The 15,168-nt window shown below is 44.6% G+C and overlaps 1 protein-coding gene across 3 annotated transcripts in view; it reads right to left on the bottom strand.

Annotated features, from left to right (window-relative positions):
• MTFR2 (mitochondrial fission regulator 2) overlaps positions 1–11,955 on the bottom strand; it is an 18,189-nt gene extending 6,234 nt beyond the window's left edge. Inside the window, exons 1-7 of one of the 3 annotated variants that reach the window (XM_025212329.1) lie at positions 11,800–11,955; positions 11,312–11,448; positions 10,058–10,213; positions 9,121–9,225; positions 8,594–8,718; positions 6,049–6,254; positions 3,310–3,616 (exon numbers count right to left, since the gene is read on the bottom strand). In XM_025212329.1, the coding sequence (XP_025068114.1) occupies positions 3,310–3,616; positions 6,049–6,254; positions 8,594–8,718; positions 9,121–9,225; positions 10,058–10,213; positions 11,312–11,374 (962 nt within the window). In that variant the 5' untranslated portion in view covers positions 11,375–11,448; positions 11,800–11,955. Of the gene's footprint in view, positions 1–3,309; positions 3,617–6,048; positions 6,255–8,593; positions 8,719–9,120; positions 9,226–10,057; positions 10,214–10,364; positions 10,608–11,311; positions 11,449–11,799 lie in introns of those variants that run through there. The other 2 variants (XM_025212330.1, XM_006030665.3) reach the window with 2 other exon arrangements.
• Between the last annotated feature and the right edge of the window lie 3,213 nt (positions 11,956–15,168).

Below are 15,168 nucleotides of genomic sequence, written 5' to 3'. Positions count from 1 at the left end.
AACAGGTTGCTTTTCACCCCGTCGTCCAAATCGCTGATAAAGAAATTGAACAGAGCGGGCCCAAGGACCGAGCCCTGGGGGACTCCGCTGCCCACTTCCCCCCAGGTCGAATATGACCCGTCCACCACCACCCTGAGTACGACCCTTCAGCCAATTAGCAATCCATCTGACCGTGTAGGCATCGATGCCACAGTCGCCTAGTTTTTTAATGAGGATGGGGTGGGATACAGTGTCAAAGACCTTGCTGAAGTCCAGAAAGACTACATCCACGGCGACACCTGCATCCAATGCTTTTGTGACCTGATCATAAAAGGCAATAGGTTGGTCTGATATGACCTGCCCCTAATGAAACCATGCTGGTTGCCCTTGAGCATCATCCCTGACACCGGCCCATCACAGATGTCGGAACCCTCCAAATCGGAACCCTCCAAATCGATTCGGAGAGATTCAGCGCTTCGGATATAGACATAGTATTAAATGTTTTTTCTACATACCTCAAGGTACCAGGCAGCTCATGAATGCTGTGATGCTGGGGTGGATGGAGCATCCCACAGGAGCACAGAGGGGTCCCCAGAGCGCTCAGCAGCAAACCCAGAAGTGGACCAGAAGCACTTCCGGTCCACTTTTGGGTCCACTGGGGAGCATGCTTGGGACCCCTCCACAGACTCAGCAATTGGTATCTCCTGGGTTTGAGGCAGCACCCGGGATCCCCCCGCGACCAATCGCCGAGCCGGGCGGAAGTGCAGTGGTGGCCCCGCAGCACACTCAGCGGCAGATCCAGAAGTGGATCGTAGGTACTTCCAGTCCACTTCCAGGTTCGTCACTGAGCATTGCAGAGGCTAGCGGGGGGGTGTACTCCTGTGAGACATTCCATCTGCCCCAGCATCACAGCATTCACGAGCCATGCCTGGTACCTCAAGGTATGTAGAAAAAACATTTCATAGTTTCTTAGTAGTTTGGGGTCAGAAGGGACCGGAACAGATCATCTAATCTGACCCCCCGCCACTGGCAGGAGCAAACGCTGGAATCACATGACCCCAGACAGGTGTTCGTCCAACTTCTTTTTGAATTTACCCAAGGTAGGAGCAAGGACCACTTCCCTAGGAAGATGGCTCCAGATCCTAGCCACACTAACAGTGAAATAGTGCCTCCTAATCTCTAACCTGAACCTATTCTCCAGCAGCTTCTGGCCATTGCTCCTCGTCACCCCAGATGCTGCTGGTGGGGAATAGAGCCCTTCCTATTTGCTGCTGATCTCCCCTAATGAGTTTGTAAGCAGCCACCAAATCCCCCTTCAGCCTCTGCTTGCTGAGGCTGAACAGGTTCAGGTCCCTCAGCCTCTGCTCATAGGGCCTGCCCTGTTGCCCTCCAACCAAGCAGGTGGCACTCCTCTGAACCCTCTCAAGGCTGGCCACATCCCTTTTGAAGTGCGGCACCCAGTAGTGGACACAGCACTCCAATTGTGGCCTGACCAATGTCGCCTAGAGGGGGAGTATCACCTCTCTGGACTGGCTTGAGATGCACTTTGGATGCATGACAAGGTGCAGTTGGCTTTGCTGGCTGTGGTCTGGCATTGGCGGCTCATGTTCATCTTGAAGTCAATAATGACTCCAAGATCCCTTTCTGCCTCTGTACTTTCAAGAAGGGAACTCCCCAGCCTGTATGTATGCTGTGGATTCCTTCTCCCAAGGTATAGTACCCTGCATTTGTCTACGTTGAACCCCATCCTATTCTCATCTGCGCACTTTTGTAGTCTGTCTAAATCTAATTGCAGCCTCTCTCTCCCTTCGAGCATGCTTACCTCTCCCCACATCTTGGTGCCATTGGCAAACTTGGACAACATGTTTTCCACCCCCTCATCCAAGTTGCTGATGAAGTTGCTGATTTAAAGCTGTGTCTATGGCCGAATTGCTGATTCTCCAAATCAGTATTGAATCTTCAGATTTGGATTCAGCCAAATTGAATCAGTGCTTCTGGTCCACTTCCTGGTCAACAGCCAAGAGCTCAGGGGATTCCCCCCGCACTCCCGTGGGACATTTCATCCGCCCCACCATCTCGGTGTTCACAAGTCGCCTGGTACCTTGAGGTATGTAGAAAAACATTTAAAGCTGTGTCTATGGCCAAATCACCGAATCTCTCCAAATCTATTCGGAGGGTTCCAATTCGATTCAGAGAGATTGAAGGGTCTCCTGATTCAATTCAGTTTCGGAGATTCGGCCGCTGAATCAGACCAAATCTCCGCTGAATCAAATCAGCACCTCAAATCAGCCTAAAACTTTGTTCTCAGAGACTGTGGGCAAAGTTTGCAGTAGCAGATAGCACTAAAAGTTTATAGCATTTTGCACCAATGAGTTGGATAAATACAATCAGGCATTCAAAGCCCATTGATGTTATAAAATCTGCCCACAATAATTTTCATCCTATTATTTATATGAAACTGAAATAAAGGAATGGTATCAAAACATGCTTGAAGAAAATCCTGGTGCTATTTAAAACTATTGACTTTAACGGTGCAGGATTTAGCTATTCTTTTATATATATTAAGTTTTTCTCCAATGTCTACCTATTTAGAAGGTATCCTATTTCTTTAGAAGTATATTTTTAAGAAATTACTTAAGAAATTAAATGCATTTTTCTGAACTTCTGGTGCATCACAAATGACAGTTTGGCACTGAATCCAGGATATTAAATTATTATTCACTTTGTGATCATGTCAAACATTTCCATAAAAAAATCACAACATTAAAAATGTATCATTGAACTAGAGTCTAGTTTCAGTAAAAATCTTCAGTTACACACATATGCTGTATTTTGAAAACTTCAAAGATAGCACTAGTATATTTTGGATGTACTAACTGTTAGTTTTCCAATACTTCCCCAAGGACATGTCCTTTACAATGAACCCAAAAGTTTATTTTTTCAGATCCGTTTCCCTGACCGTTCAGCCAATTTTATTATAAGTGAACTCCAGATAGCCCCAACCTCAAAAGAAAAACAATTGAGGGGGAAAAAAAACCAATTGATGTACCTACACAGTTTTAAATTAGGTGATGTTCTGATTTATAGGTAACACATTTTCATTTTGTACTTTTAGTCAGCAAAGATCTAGCACCCCATAAGGTAAATATTGCCTGTTCAAAAGCTATCACAATGAAAACCTTTAAATAAAAACCTACCAGTTTATAGTGTTGCCAAAAGTAGCTGGCCTAAACCAAAGTTTTTATTTCAGTGTTATCTGTTGTTACTGAAATAACATGGTATTGACATATTTTTGTCTTACCACTGAATATACATTTAACCTCAACCTACCTCTCAACAGTTCGCAATTGGACCTTGTTTAGGTCCTTCAAAACATCCATCATACTAGGGACACACTTATTTCTCTGATGTTCAATATCATCAATAATTGTTGATGTAGTCTTCCTTGCAGCACGACGTTGTTTTATAAGCTCAATTGCTGAATTACTGACATCAAAGTCAGAGTGCGGTGGGGGGGGTGGAAGTGGAGGTGAAGGAATTGCAAAGTGACCTGGCAAGATGGACAATGGTGTAGAAGTCATTGTTGGCAGTGGGTAAGATTCATCGGGAGTGGCAAATGTATTCAAGGCTTCTGAACCTATTATAATAAAATTAAGCATTATTTGTTTACAGAACAAAAACAAACAAACAAACAAAAGCCAAGTTAAGAGTAGCTCTGTAGTAAATATAAGATTCTGATCTAGAACGGGCCCTTCTATCTTAAATGTCTGACAAACACCTACCAGAACAGAGTCACTATGGTGCTTTCATAAATAATTACATAAAAATAAAAACTTAAGGAAAATTATTTAGGCTTCCAAGTAAATCCCCTTAAGAAGCAACAAACTCAAGTTTTCTTATGCAACCTCAATTCTGCCTACTTCTATCTCCAATCTTTACACTGAGTAAGGTTAGGTGGCACAGGGGAAAAAACAGCATGTGACCATATAACTAAGAAAAAGCCATTACAATGGAGATACACAATGTCCAAACAACCCTTCCACATCCTCCCCACTTCTTTGGTGATCCAGTAGCTCCTAGAAATATCAACTGCATTATTTGTTGCTGCTAAAGATAGATCTACTTCCTTAGAATGTTTTTGTTTAGTTACTTTGGCAGCATGCCACATTTTTCCTGACAAGTACAAAAGAAGGGAAATGGCAATGAAAAATGTATAATTCATCTAAACCTCAACAGAATTTCACACAAGAAAGAAGAGGAACTTCTCTATCCTGAAGACTTTCCCTCCCAAAATACAAAAGCCTACTGCAAAAAGTGGAGGGGGTGAAAAAAAGAAAAAGTAACAAGAATATTTTAGAATGCAGATTATTAGAGAGCTTAGACACAAGATTGCTATTAGCTTCCTCTATCATTAAAGGTTTTTATATAGGCAATCCATGATATTTGGTACTGAAAATGAACCATATCTCCCATGTGAGAGCACAGTGGTACATATATTCTAAATCAGTGATACTCAACTTTTTGGCACATTGGGCCACAAGTGGCAGTGGGCCAGTCTGCCTGCCGGGATTGGGACCCAGAGGCCCAGCACTGCCCCTGGTGTGCTGGGATTAGATCTTGGATTGTCCAGCATGCAAGGCCTGGGGTTCTCCATGAGTTTGGAAATCTGGCAGTCAGGGAGTGGTGCCACCACTCCCCTGTTGCCAAATTTCCAGACCCATGGGGAGCACTATAGGACAGATAACATGTGGAGCCAAAGGGGTGTTCAACCAGGGGCCACAGGTTGAACACCCCTGCTCTAAATGCATATCTCAGAACAAAAAACTATTTAAATCAACTAGAATATGACAAACAGGCTGCAAAGTGGAGAAACACTGAGAAAGGTGAATTCATAAATTTCTGAATTCATCAAAAACACTTCTGAATTCATCAGAAAAATGACAGAAGAAAGACATTACACTTAACATACTGTTAATTTAATTTATGAAATATTTAGACAAAAATCAATCTGTATATTGGTGCACTGATAAAAATGTTTTGGGCCAGTACTGATGGCCAATTACTGATCAGCCATATCGGCCTATACCGATCCAATTGCTGATATGCCGCCCAGCAGCTTGGAAAGCAGCGTCTGGCCAGTAAGTCTGTGGGGGTAGAAAGGGTGTGGAGGAAGGAAGGGGGAGCGGTGCAGATCAAGACCCCCCCACAGTGAGGAAGGGAGTGGGCCTGGGACTAGGGCTGGAGCTGGGGCAGGGGCTGCGCAGCTGGGGTGGGGCGGGAGGGGGGCAGCTCCTGCCACTGAGCGCACTTCTGGGGGGAAGCATGGGGGGCACATGCTCCCCGGATCTGTACAGGGCGAGGGCAGGCTGCCCGCTGCACACACAGGGCCAGACTGCACCAACCACTTCCTAGTGGGGTTCTGGGCCAGGGCTGCACTCTGGACAGGCAGGAGCAGGGAGGGGCAGGTGGCAGTGGTGCTGAGGGGTAGCTACTGATGGGCTTACAGCCACCCCAAAATTCACCATAGCCCTCCTCCCAGAGCTGCTGCCGCCCGCAGTCCCAGCCCAGCCCAGCCCCCCTGCTGGGAAGATGCTGACAGCCCTGGCCCTGAGCATGCAACCTGCCCTCACCCCATGCACAGAGCTGGGGGACATGTGCTCCCCATGCCTCCCTTGGGAGTGCACGCAGCAGTGGGACCCGCCCTTCCACCCCCTGGATGAGCTGCCTGCGGCTCTGTCCCGTACCCTGCCCCAGTTGTGCAGAGCCTGCCCCTGCCCCAGCTCCACTCCCTCCTTCACCATGGGGCCTCGATCTCCCCCATCATACTTCTTCCCTCCTCCACACCCCTTCCCCACCCACAAACTTACCAGCCAGACTCTGCTCTTCAACCTGCCAGGATACGTTCCTGTTGCATGCATGCTACAGCTGTGAGCATGCACGCAGCATTTCTCAGCGACATTATCGGCCACATCAGCCAAAAAAAACCCCAATTACTGATAATGACAATTTTCCTTTTATCAGTGCCAATACGATATGAACTGATGTATTGGTGCACCCCTAATTGATTACTGTGTCTTGATCCCTGTGCTGCAACAATTGCAGCAATTTGAGCACGAAGAAGGGTTAGTTCATCTTCAAGCGCAGAAATTTTTTTTATTGCTTCTTCATTCACAAAATTGTCTTGTCCTCTATTCTTTGGAACAGTTGGCATAGAAGCTGTAGTTGGAGGCACATTACGGTGAACTGCACTTTTTTTCTTTCCCCATGATTCAGCCCTAGAGAACAGAAATGTACTTAAAAACTTCAACTGAATACTAACAGTTTTACTTATAACTTAATTCTTTTACCTTTTGGGATAAGTGCACTGTTACTAGCACTAAGAACTGAGATCACAGACTACTGGCAACAGCACCAGGTTTTGATGACCATCTACATAATCTTTTATATTACACTACTTCTTTTTAAGCATTTTAAAGCATTTTTAAAGTCCTATCAAGTCACTCCTTTTGCTGTATCCCTCAAATAATTGGGTTTGTACCAGAAACAGTGCAATAATGCAGAAACAAGTGACTTCTCATCAGGCTGTATGAGGAAGAAAGTTTCCTACCAAGAAAACTAAAACTCTGCAAAACAAAAGGAACCTTATGGAGCACAGGGACAGATGTAAGAAGTGCCATAAGATTGTCAGTGCAGTCTGATAAGTTTGCTGGGTGCTAACAGAATGTTCCTATATCCCTCAAATGAAAAATTGAAACAAAACACCTTTAGTTCTTCATTAAAAACATTCATAGGCTCTAGATACTATCGATGACTCCTAACTGAAACTATTTCCAAATATCTAGACCATGTCTTATTTGAGACCAAGAAACTTAATAGTTACTCATATTTTCCTATGACTTTGCTCTTACAAAGTTCATCCAGATCATATTATGTTAAAAAAAGGAACATGGATTTCACGTGTATAGGGTGATTTTTTGAGGGATTCAGCTGTTGGGGACCAAATAGAGCAAAGTTCCTTTCTTAAAAGGTACATTATTAAATGATGGGCTACAGAAAAGTGACCACCTTGCCAAAACATACTTTTGAAATCATTTATATGGATCTTTTCAATTATAGTTTTTAATAAGCAAATGGGCACCTGGTTCCCTAATACATAGGATCTTATCTTTTTCATGACTGCAGAATTTGCCCCTTGCCACAAAACTGCTACAGAATCTCAGCTTTAAAATTTAAACATGATGTTTCTAAACTTCATGGTTGTGGAAATAATCTTGAAATATCAAACAAAAGTGTAAAATGATGCAACTATCACTATCCTACGTTCAAAAAACCTGAAACAAAGGAGAGATGAGATTAGCTTCATTCACCTCAACCAGGGCCTAGGAGATTTTACAGACAAGGAACTCAGCATTTACCAAGATGCCATGGAATTCATTGTTTCACTTTAACCAAGCATGCAATATTGTTTTCCTTTTCCCTGTCCTCCTAGGACATATGTGATCTTGCTTACCAGATTTCCCCATGAAGAGGAAATATGGATGCAGTGTTTCCAATGAGCAGTCCACAGAGCCAAAATAGGAAAAACGATAAACTGGTAAACTGGAGCATGTCAAGAATAGCACCAGTCAAGAAGCACAAAGACAAGCCACTTAACTAGCAATTTATCTCTCTGTTTTTCAGTTATTGAGCTTTTCTGTGGAAAGCAAAACAGACCAATAAGAATTTGAGTACCATGGTAAAAGATGATTAAAGATGCAGTCATTCTTCCACTAACCAAATACAGGCAGGTTTGAACTTTATGCCTCTTGCAGTTTCACATCAACAAGCAGGACCAAGATCAGAACACAAATCCATGCCAATATAAACTAGATTTGCAGATGCTAAGTTTTAACTGAGGTATAGGCAGTGACCTGAGAACACAAGGCAGTAAGAACACTCAACTTCTAATCTTCATTTAGGCACACCCAGTCCCTAAGTGAGCTTGGAGGGATCATATAAAGGGCCAGAGCCAACCGCATTTTTTGGAATTAAAAGTAACTTCATAAACAACACCTGCACTAAATGTCCTCATAATTTGTCATTGTACAATCATATTTTCCTTTGGTAAAAGTAGAGGAAATTAAATGAAAGAAAATCTTGAAACAGACTATACACAAAATAAACTTTAAGACTAGATAAACTCCATTTCCCTGGCAGCCATAATAATCTTAGAGATTTACTTGTAACAATAGTGGCCCAGAAAACCTCTATTTTAAGTTAACAGGGATCTTTCAACATTTTTGCCTCAGCTTTCTCATCTATAAAGGTCTTTATTACCTAAAGTGAGGTAGAAAAGGATAATCTCATGGGAGTGTTTGAGGATCGGGTTTCCACATATCTCCACAAAGCTTTAGCAAATGAAACAATATGGACAGAAAGAGGAGGCAAAACCCCAGAATAAAAGAATTCTGAATAGGTGCATGCCATAAAGTGTTAAGCAAAGGGTAGGTAAGCACCGCTGAAAAATAAAGGAAGCACTACCTTCAAATGCTCAGTCAGAGTCAGATAATTCTCAGTACCAAAGGTTATGGGCCCAACACATCATTTCCAACATAAGTACAAAGGCTTTACTTGCCTAAATCTAGTAGAAGCTTGTCCTTCATCATTTGCCACCCACAAGATATCACCCAGAGATGGAACCACAAGAATTGGAGTTGTACTTTTCTCATCATAATCCAAGGGATGGACATCTTGAACCAGCTGGAAAAACAACAAAAAAAAAAGAAGTTGTGATGCATGACTAAAATTTAGCCCTGCAAACCAGCCCTGCAGGCCACATAAGTGGTGCTGGGGCCATAGATCAAGCCATGCACTGCTGGCTGTATTTATTGCCATGACTAGCATTTACGATGACAATTAATGCTGCCACCACTCCCCCGCAGCTAAATTTCTGGACCTGTGTGCAGTCCAATGGACAGCTCCATGGACTAGACCTGGCTCATGTGCCAGAAATTGAGCCCCACTGGGTTAAATGACAGATTGAGTTAAATGAAAGACAGCGAACATGCAATATACCATGGTCGAGACCAGAAAAGCTATTATTTCACTTAACACTGAATTATTTAATAAAGTAGAAAATTAGTACAGCAATAACCCGCTTACCTGCAACTGAGGTCTTGGACAAGGTTGTAAAGAGAGAATTGTCCCAAGCTTACGAACAATGCTTCGAGTAGTTCCATACTCCTTTTTTTGCCAAACCAATATAACCTAAAGCAAAAGAAAGAAATCTGACAGTCTAAATCAAAAGATCTTAAAAGTGAATTTTTTTCAAATTCACACAATAATGCCACATATGATCTGGAGATAAAGACAATATATTGTAACAGATGCATTCTAAGGGTATGGGCAAACATCCACTTGAAGCAACTTCAAAACAGGAGAGGGTGTTACTGCTGTAATTGTTGTGTGTGCATGAGCCGGTAGCAATACAAGCGTAGCAAAACCACTCCAACTTTAAACCTGCTTCAGCCAGGATGGAAGTTGGGGCCATTTAGTTCACTTGTATCATTACAGGATCATACACACGTAACCGTAACAGCTGCTGCCTACTCCTGGGCAGCAGCTCCCTCTATCCTTTTGAAATCACTCTAAGCCTACATTTGTCCATACCCTAAGAATAACATGAAGGCCAAAGGAAGAAGAATAACCAAACATTCTAGCTTGGGGGTTACCTTGGAAAGTCTGTTGAAGAAAAGGGTTGGGCAGAACCCCATAAAATCAGTGGTAGGCAACCTTTCCTGGTGCAAGCTAGAGTGACTCACCTCAGGGCAGAAGGTGGATCCTAAGGCCCACCTGGAGCTGGCACTTCTGCCTGTGGAGGCATGAGCAGAGTGCATGCAGCCAAAGCCTTTGCCAAAGCCCCATATTTGCGAGCCGGATCCAATGGTTCCTTGAGTCAGATCCAACCCAAACACCATAGGTTGCAGACCCCAGTGTTAAATGGGTCAATATAGCCTATTCTTGGATACATATGAACTACTAACAACAGTGTGAAGGGGGATGAGGCAACAAGAAAAATAACTTAAGACATTTAAGATACCTTGAACTGATATTTCCTGATGATAGTACACATATGATGGAAGTACCTCCTTGTAAAGGATGTTGGAGGAAAACAGGTGTCAATCAGATGGCTGATTCTGGCATGGTCTTGACAAGCTACCCACAGAGGCATGGCCTTCCAAAAGAGATGGGAGAACTTTAAGGATGTGTAAAACACACAAAAACAAAATTTCTTAGTACACTAGCTACACTAGCATTTTTCTGAAGTTGAAGTCCCACCAGTGTGGAACATACAATGATACAAATATTGTGATCTAACTTTGGACAGAGATTTGAAAAGAACTTACAGGTGCTTAGCATTTTTTACAATTGTGATTTGTGGTGCTACTGGAAATATTCAGCATAGGGCAAACTAGCAAGAGCTGAAATGATGTAGGTTTTCTTGGGTCTACTGTCCTAACATCGAGGTGGTAAGCCCCTGCAATTCTTATTGAAATCCACTGGAATGCATGCACTCTGCGCCTCATTATCAAGGTCTCTAGCAGAATCAACTCATTGCTATTGGCAAATCTTTACATACTAGCTGATACCTGAAGGTGAAGTATATAAAAATAGGTTAAAATATTAAAGGTACATGTATTTAAACAACCATAATTACAGCAGAAGCTCCATTATCCGGCACCCATGGGAAATGGGGGGTGCCAGATAACCAAATGTGCTGGTCCAAACCCTCCCGCCATGTCCAGAGCATCCAGATCTCAGATTAACCGTGCCGCCCCTCCCCTGGTGTCAGTGTGCCAGGGGAAAGGGAGAGGGGGCTCCGCGCAGGTTGGTTTCCCCCGGGCTGTGGGATTTGAGAAAACTGGAAGTCCCACTTCTGGTTTCCTTTTTGCCGCATCGACTGGCATCAACCAGCATGCCGGTTAATAGAAATTGCCAGTTAATGAAGTGCCAGTTAACGCAGCTTTTATTGTAGCTGCGTTACAATAGTTTTATTGTAAAACTACATTGTATATGAATATAGTTATACCAGTAAAATTCTGCTTGGGTACAGATACTTGGGTATAATGAAGTCAGTATAGGCAAATCTTTTATCTCATCAATAGTGACAGGTTTGGGGGACTGTGAATGAATGAATGGTATAGCTCTTAAATAATTTTGACTAGAGGAGTTTAAAGATAACAGTCAACTAAATGGCAGGACTTGAATTGTTTGAAATTCTTATTAATCTGAATTCCATTTTAATAAAACATCCACAAAATAAAAAGATACCCTTTAAATCATATCTTCTTACCTCATCAGCTGGCATGCCAAAGTATTCTAGCAGTTGTCTTAGGAAATTCACCAGCAGAGCCATTTACAGAGTAGTTTTAGAATTCAAGCATTAGTCTTATATGTATCCGGGAAGAGTTGAGAATACCTATTCTAGAACTGCAAATATAAGAAGTCATCACTACAAAACTTATAAAGAAAAGAAGGAAAACCCCAAACAAATACATCACAAACCCAAATTCACTCCTGTTTTTAACATTTCATTTAAAATAGGCTCAAGCCTCAGAAGCAGCTGAAGAACCTGAACATTAAAATGCTAGTCCTTTAAATGTACTACCAGCTCCTCTAACCCTCTGATCCACGTCACCTTTTAAAATTAACAAGAACTAAAAACTAAAGAGCATTCAACTACTTATATGGATTTGGGTGTAATTAAGGGGCATCTCTGTAAAGGTATCTGAAAGAAAGATTCATTTGGTTTATTATCAATTAAAAATTATTAAGTCTTACTTAAAACTAGAAGCAAGAAGTTTTGACGATATCATTTACTGGACTGCTCAGCTACACAAAGACATTACCAAAAAAACATTGTTTCTCACATATTTCCTGGACCATCACAGCTGCAACACTCTCACCCTATTATGGCACAAAGGTACTGTTAGTTTTATTAAAATACATACAATTAAAATTTTAAATGTGGTACCCTCGTAAATTACTATAAAGCCCCAAGCAATCAGGACTCATGGTAGAGATGATATTTTGTATTAGACCAACTAGATTAAAGATATAACCTCTACCATAAGCCCTGATTGCTTTTGCCTCGAGACCAATACGGCACAACCTGGCTATAAAGCCCCAAAATAGTCTTAACAACAATGCAATTCATCTTTGGCCCTGGACAAATGCATGCCTTGGTGTAATTTACATCAGTTGTGCAAGATAATGAAAACTGTACTAGGATCAGGGACCAGCAGCCCGTAGGTATCCCAGGGCAGCACTTTGCTTTCACTCTATCCAACCATATTGGGGAGGGGAGGTAATTGCCTGCTTGCTTTTAACCCAAAGGTAGTCCAGAAAGAAGGCAAGGCAGGACATTATCTTAGGCTAGAAACAGGCATCACCAAAAGCCAGATGTGTCCCAGTACAGCTGATGTGCTTCATTGGGTCACAAACGTCACCCGCTGTCCCACATGTTGATCTTGTGGGACAAGGTGTAAAGCATGTGTGAAGTGCGTGTGCAAAGTGTGCATGTGTATGTATGTGAAGTGCACGTGCCAGGCGCGGCTGGTGAACTGTGAGGCAGGTGAGGTGGGTGGAGCATCACACTGGGAGCGACCCACCACCTTGCTTTTCCCTCCACAACCCAGTGCTGCAGGGAGCAGAAGACCCGAGCGGAAAACTTCCTCCTTGCTGCTTCTCACCCCCCTGCTGCCCCGGCAACGCGAACCTGCACGGACAGTACCCTGAGGACTGGAAAAAGGCCAACGTGGTGCCCATTTTTAAGAAGGGGAGAAGGGACGAGTCGGGTAACTTTAGGCCAGTCAGTCTTACCTCTATCCCTGGGAAAATACTGGAAAAAATCATCAAAGAGCATATTTGTGAAAGCCCAACAGGGGAAACGATGCTGAATGGAAACCAGCACAGGTTTGTCGCAGGTAGATCCTGCCTGACAAACCTTATAGCCTTTTATGACCAGGTCTCACACTGCCATGACACAGGAGCGGAGGCCGATATCATCTACCTGGATTTTAGGAAGGCCTTCAACACAGTATCGCATCCTGTTCTCATAGGGAAGCTAACGAGCTGTGGAATGGACGCCTACACAGTCAGGTGGGTGGCTAACTGGCTTAGGGATCGCACCCAGAGTGGTGGTTGACAGATCATTTTCAACCTGGAAGGAGGTGGGCAGTGGGTTCCCACAGGGTTCGGTCCTTGGGCCAGTATTATTTAATATCTTCATCAGTGATTTGGATGAGGGTGTATTGAGCACCTTCTCCAAGTTCACAGATGATACCAAATTATGGGGCAAAGTTAATACACCAGAGGGCAGGGAGCAGATTCAGGCCAACCTGGACAGGTTAAATCAATGGGCGGAACATAATAGGATGCAATTCAACAAAGATAAACATAAGGTACTCCACCTAGGAAGGAGGAATCCCCAGCACACCTACAGGTTGGGGGATGTCCTCCTCAGCAGCTCAGAGGCTGAAAGATCTTCGAGTCATAGTTGACTCCAATATGAACATGAGCCGGCAGTGCAACGAGGCCATCAACAAAGCCAATCGCACCTTGTCGTGTATTAGCAGATGCATGACTAACAGATGGAGGGAGGTGATGCTCCCCCTCTATGCATCACTAGTCAGGCCGCAGGTGGAGTACTGTGTCCAGTTTTTGGCCCCGCACTTCAGGAGGGACAAGGAGGATCTGGAAAGGGTTCAGAGGAGGGCCACCTACATGATTAGTGGCCTCCGTGAAAGACCCTGAGGTTGAGAGAGGTTGAGAGATCTGGATCTCTTCAACCCGTACAAAAGACGGCTGAGGGGTGACCTTGTGGCCACCTATAAATTTATCAGGGAAGGACAGCAGGGAACTGGGGATATGCTGCTTTCCAGAGCGCCCCAGGGAGTAACTAGGAATTATGGGTGCAAACTAGTGGAGAGTAGATTTAGGCTAGACATTAAGAAGAAATTTTTTACAATAAAGGTGGCCAGAGTCTGGAATGGGCTTCCAAGAGAAGTGGTGCTGTCACCTAACATGGAGGTCTTCAAGAGGCTTGACAATCACCTGGCTGGGGTCGTCTGACCTCAGTCCTCTTTTCTGCCAAGGGCAGGGGGTCGGACACGATGATCCACTGGGTCCCTTCCGACTCTATAATCTATGAATCTATGAAGGCAGTGAGGGCAGTGGTGCAGGGCTGTTCTCCTCAAAGCAGCAACAAGCGCAGAAGGTGGATCGCCCGGGCAGCGAAGTGGGTGACAAGCAGCAAGGTATCCTTGTGTGGCCCCACTATGCCCAGCCATGCCAGGTTGCACCCGCTGGCTCCAGAAGCCCCGAGGGAAGCAGGACGGGAACTCAAGCCCACAGCCTGTGCCTGCCCCGAGTACAGATCTGGGGGGGCATGGGTCCCTCCTGCCCCCTGGGAGTATGCACAGCAGCAAGGAACTGGCCCTCCTCCTCCCCCAGATGAGCCACCCACAGCCCCGTCCTGCTCCTCACTGGGGCTTGCAGCCACGCATTGTGGCTCCAGCCCCAAGCCCCACTTGGCTGGGCAGCAGCCCCTTGGCCCTGCCCAGTTCCCTCCCTACAGGGGCCTCAATCCCCCTTTCCCCCACCTACCTGCTGGAGCTGCTCTGCAGGCTGCCTGGGGCCAGTGCATGTCTCTGCACGTGGTGCCCCCTGTCTTTCCACCTTCCTCCCAACAGCTCTTTACCTGGGCTGGGGTGTCAGTACAGGCGCCCCGCTGCCTGCCTAAGCCATTGCAATCCATTCAAACTGGTCAAGTGTTTCCACTGCTCATGCACCATTGGGGCAGTAAGGAGATGCCTTACTGCACATATGCCTAGTAGACTGGACCAGCATAATCATGACAGCATTAATCATGTAATTTTGAAACTGGTGGGGCAGCAGCCAACCACCCCCTATTGACCGGCCACCACTGGCGTGTGTGTTCCACTTCCTGAGACACACCTTTGGCAACGTCCAGGGCTCCCAGAGATAGCCAGGGGCCTCTCTCAATGAGCAGGAAACCCAGACTTGCCCTGCTTCCAGAGATGTGTCCTGGAGATCCTTGGGGACCACGTCTAGAAGGAGGAAAAGCTGGGACACTCCAGTGTACTCCCAGGGCAGAAACCTCCAATCCGCGCATTGGCAGAGACTACA

The sequence above is a fragment of the Alligator sinensis genome, unplaced genomic scaffold (genome assembly GCF_000455745.1).
Source record: "Alligator sinensis unplaced genomic scaffold, ASM45574v1 scaffold417_2, whole genome shotgun sequence".
NCBI classification, from domain to species: domain Eukaryota; kingdom Metazoa; phylum Chordata; order Crocodylia; family Alligatoridae; genus Alligator; species Alligator sinensis.
Note: the sequence above shows the minus strand (reverse complement) of the source record. Positions and strands in the feature narration are given on the sequence as shown.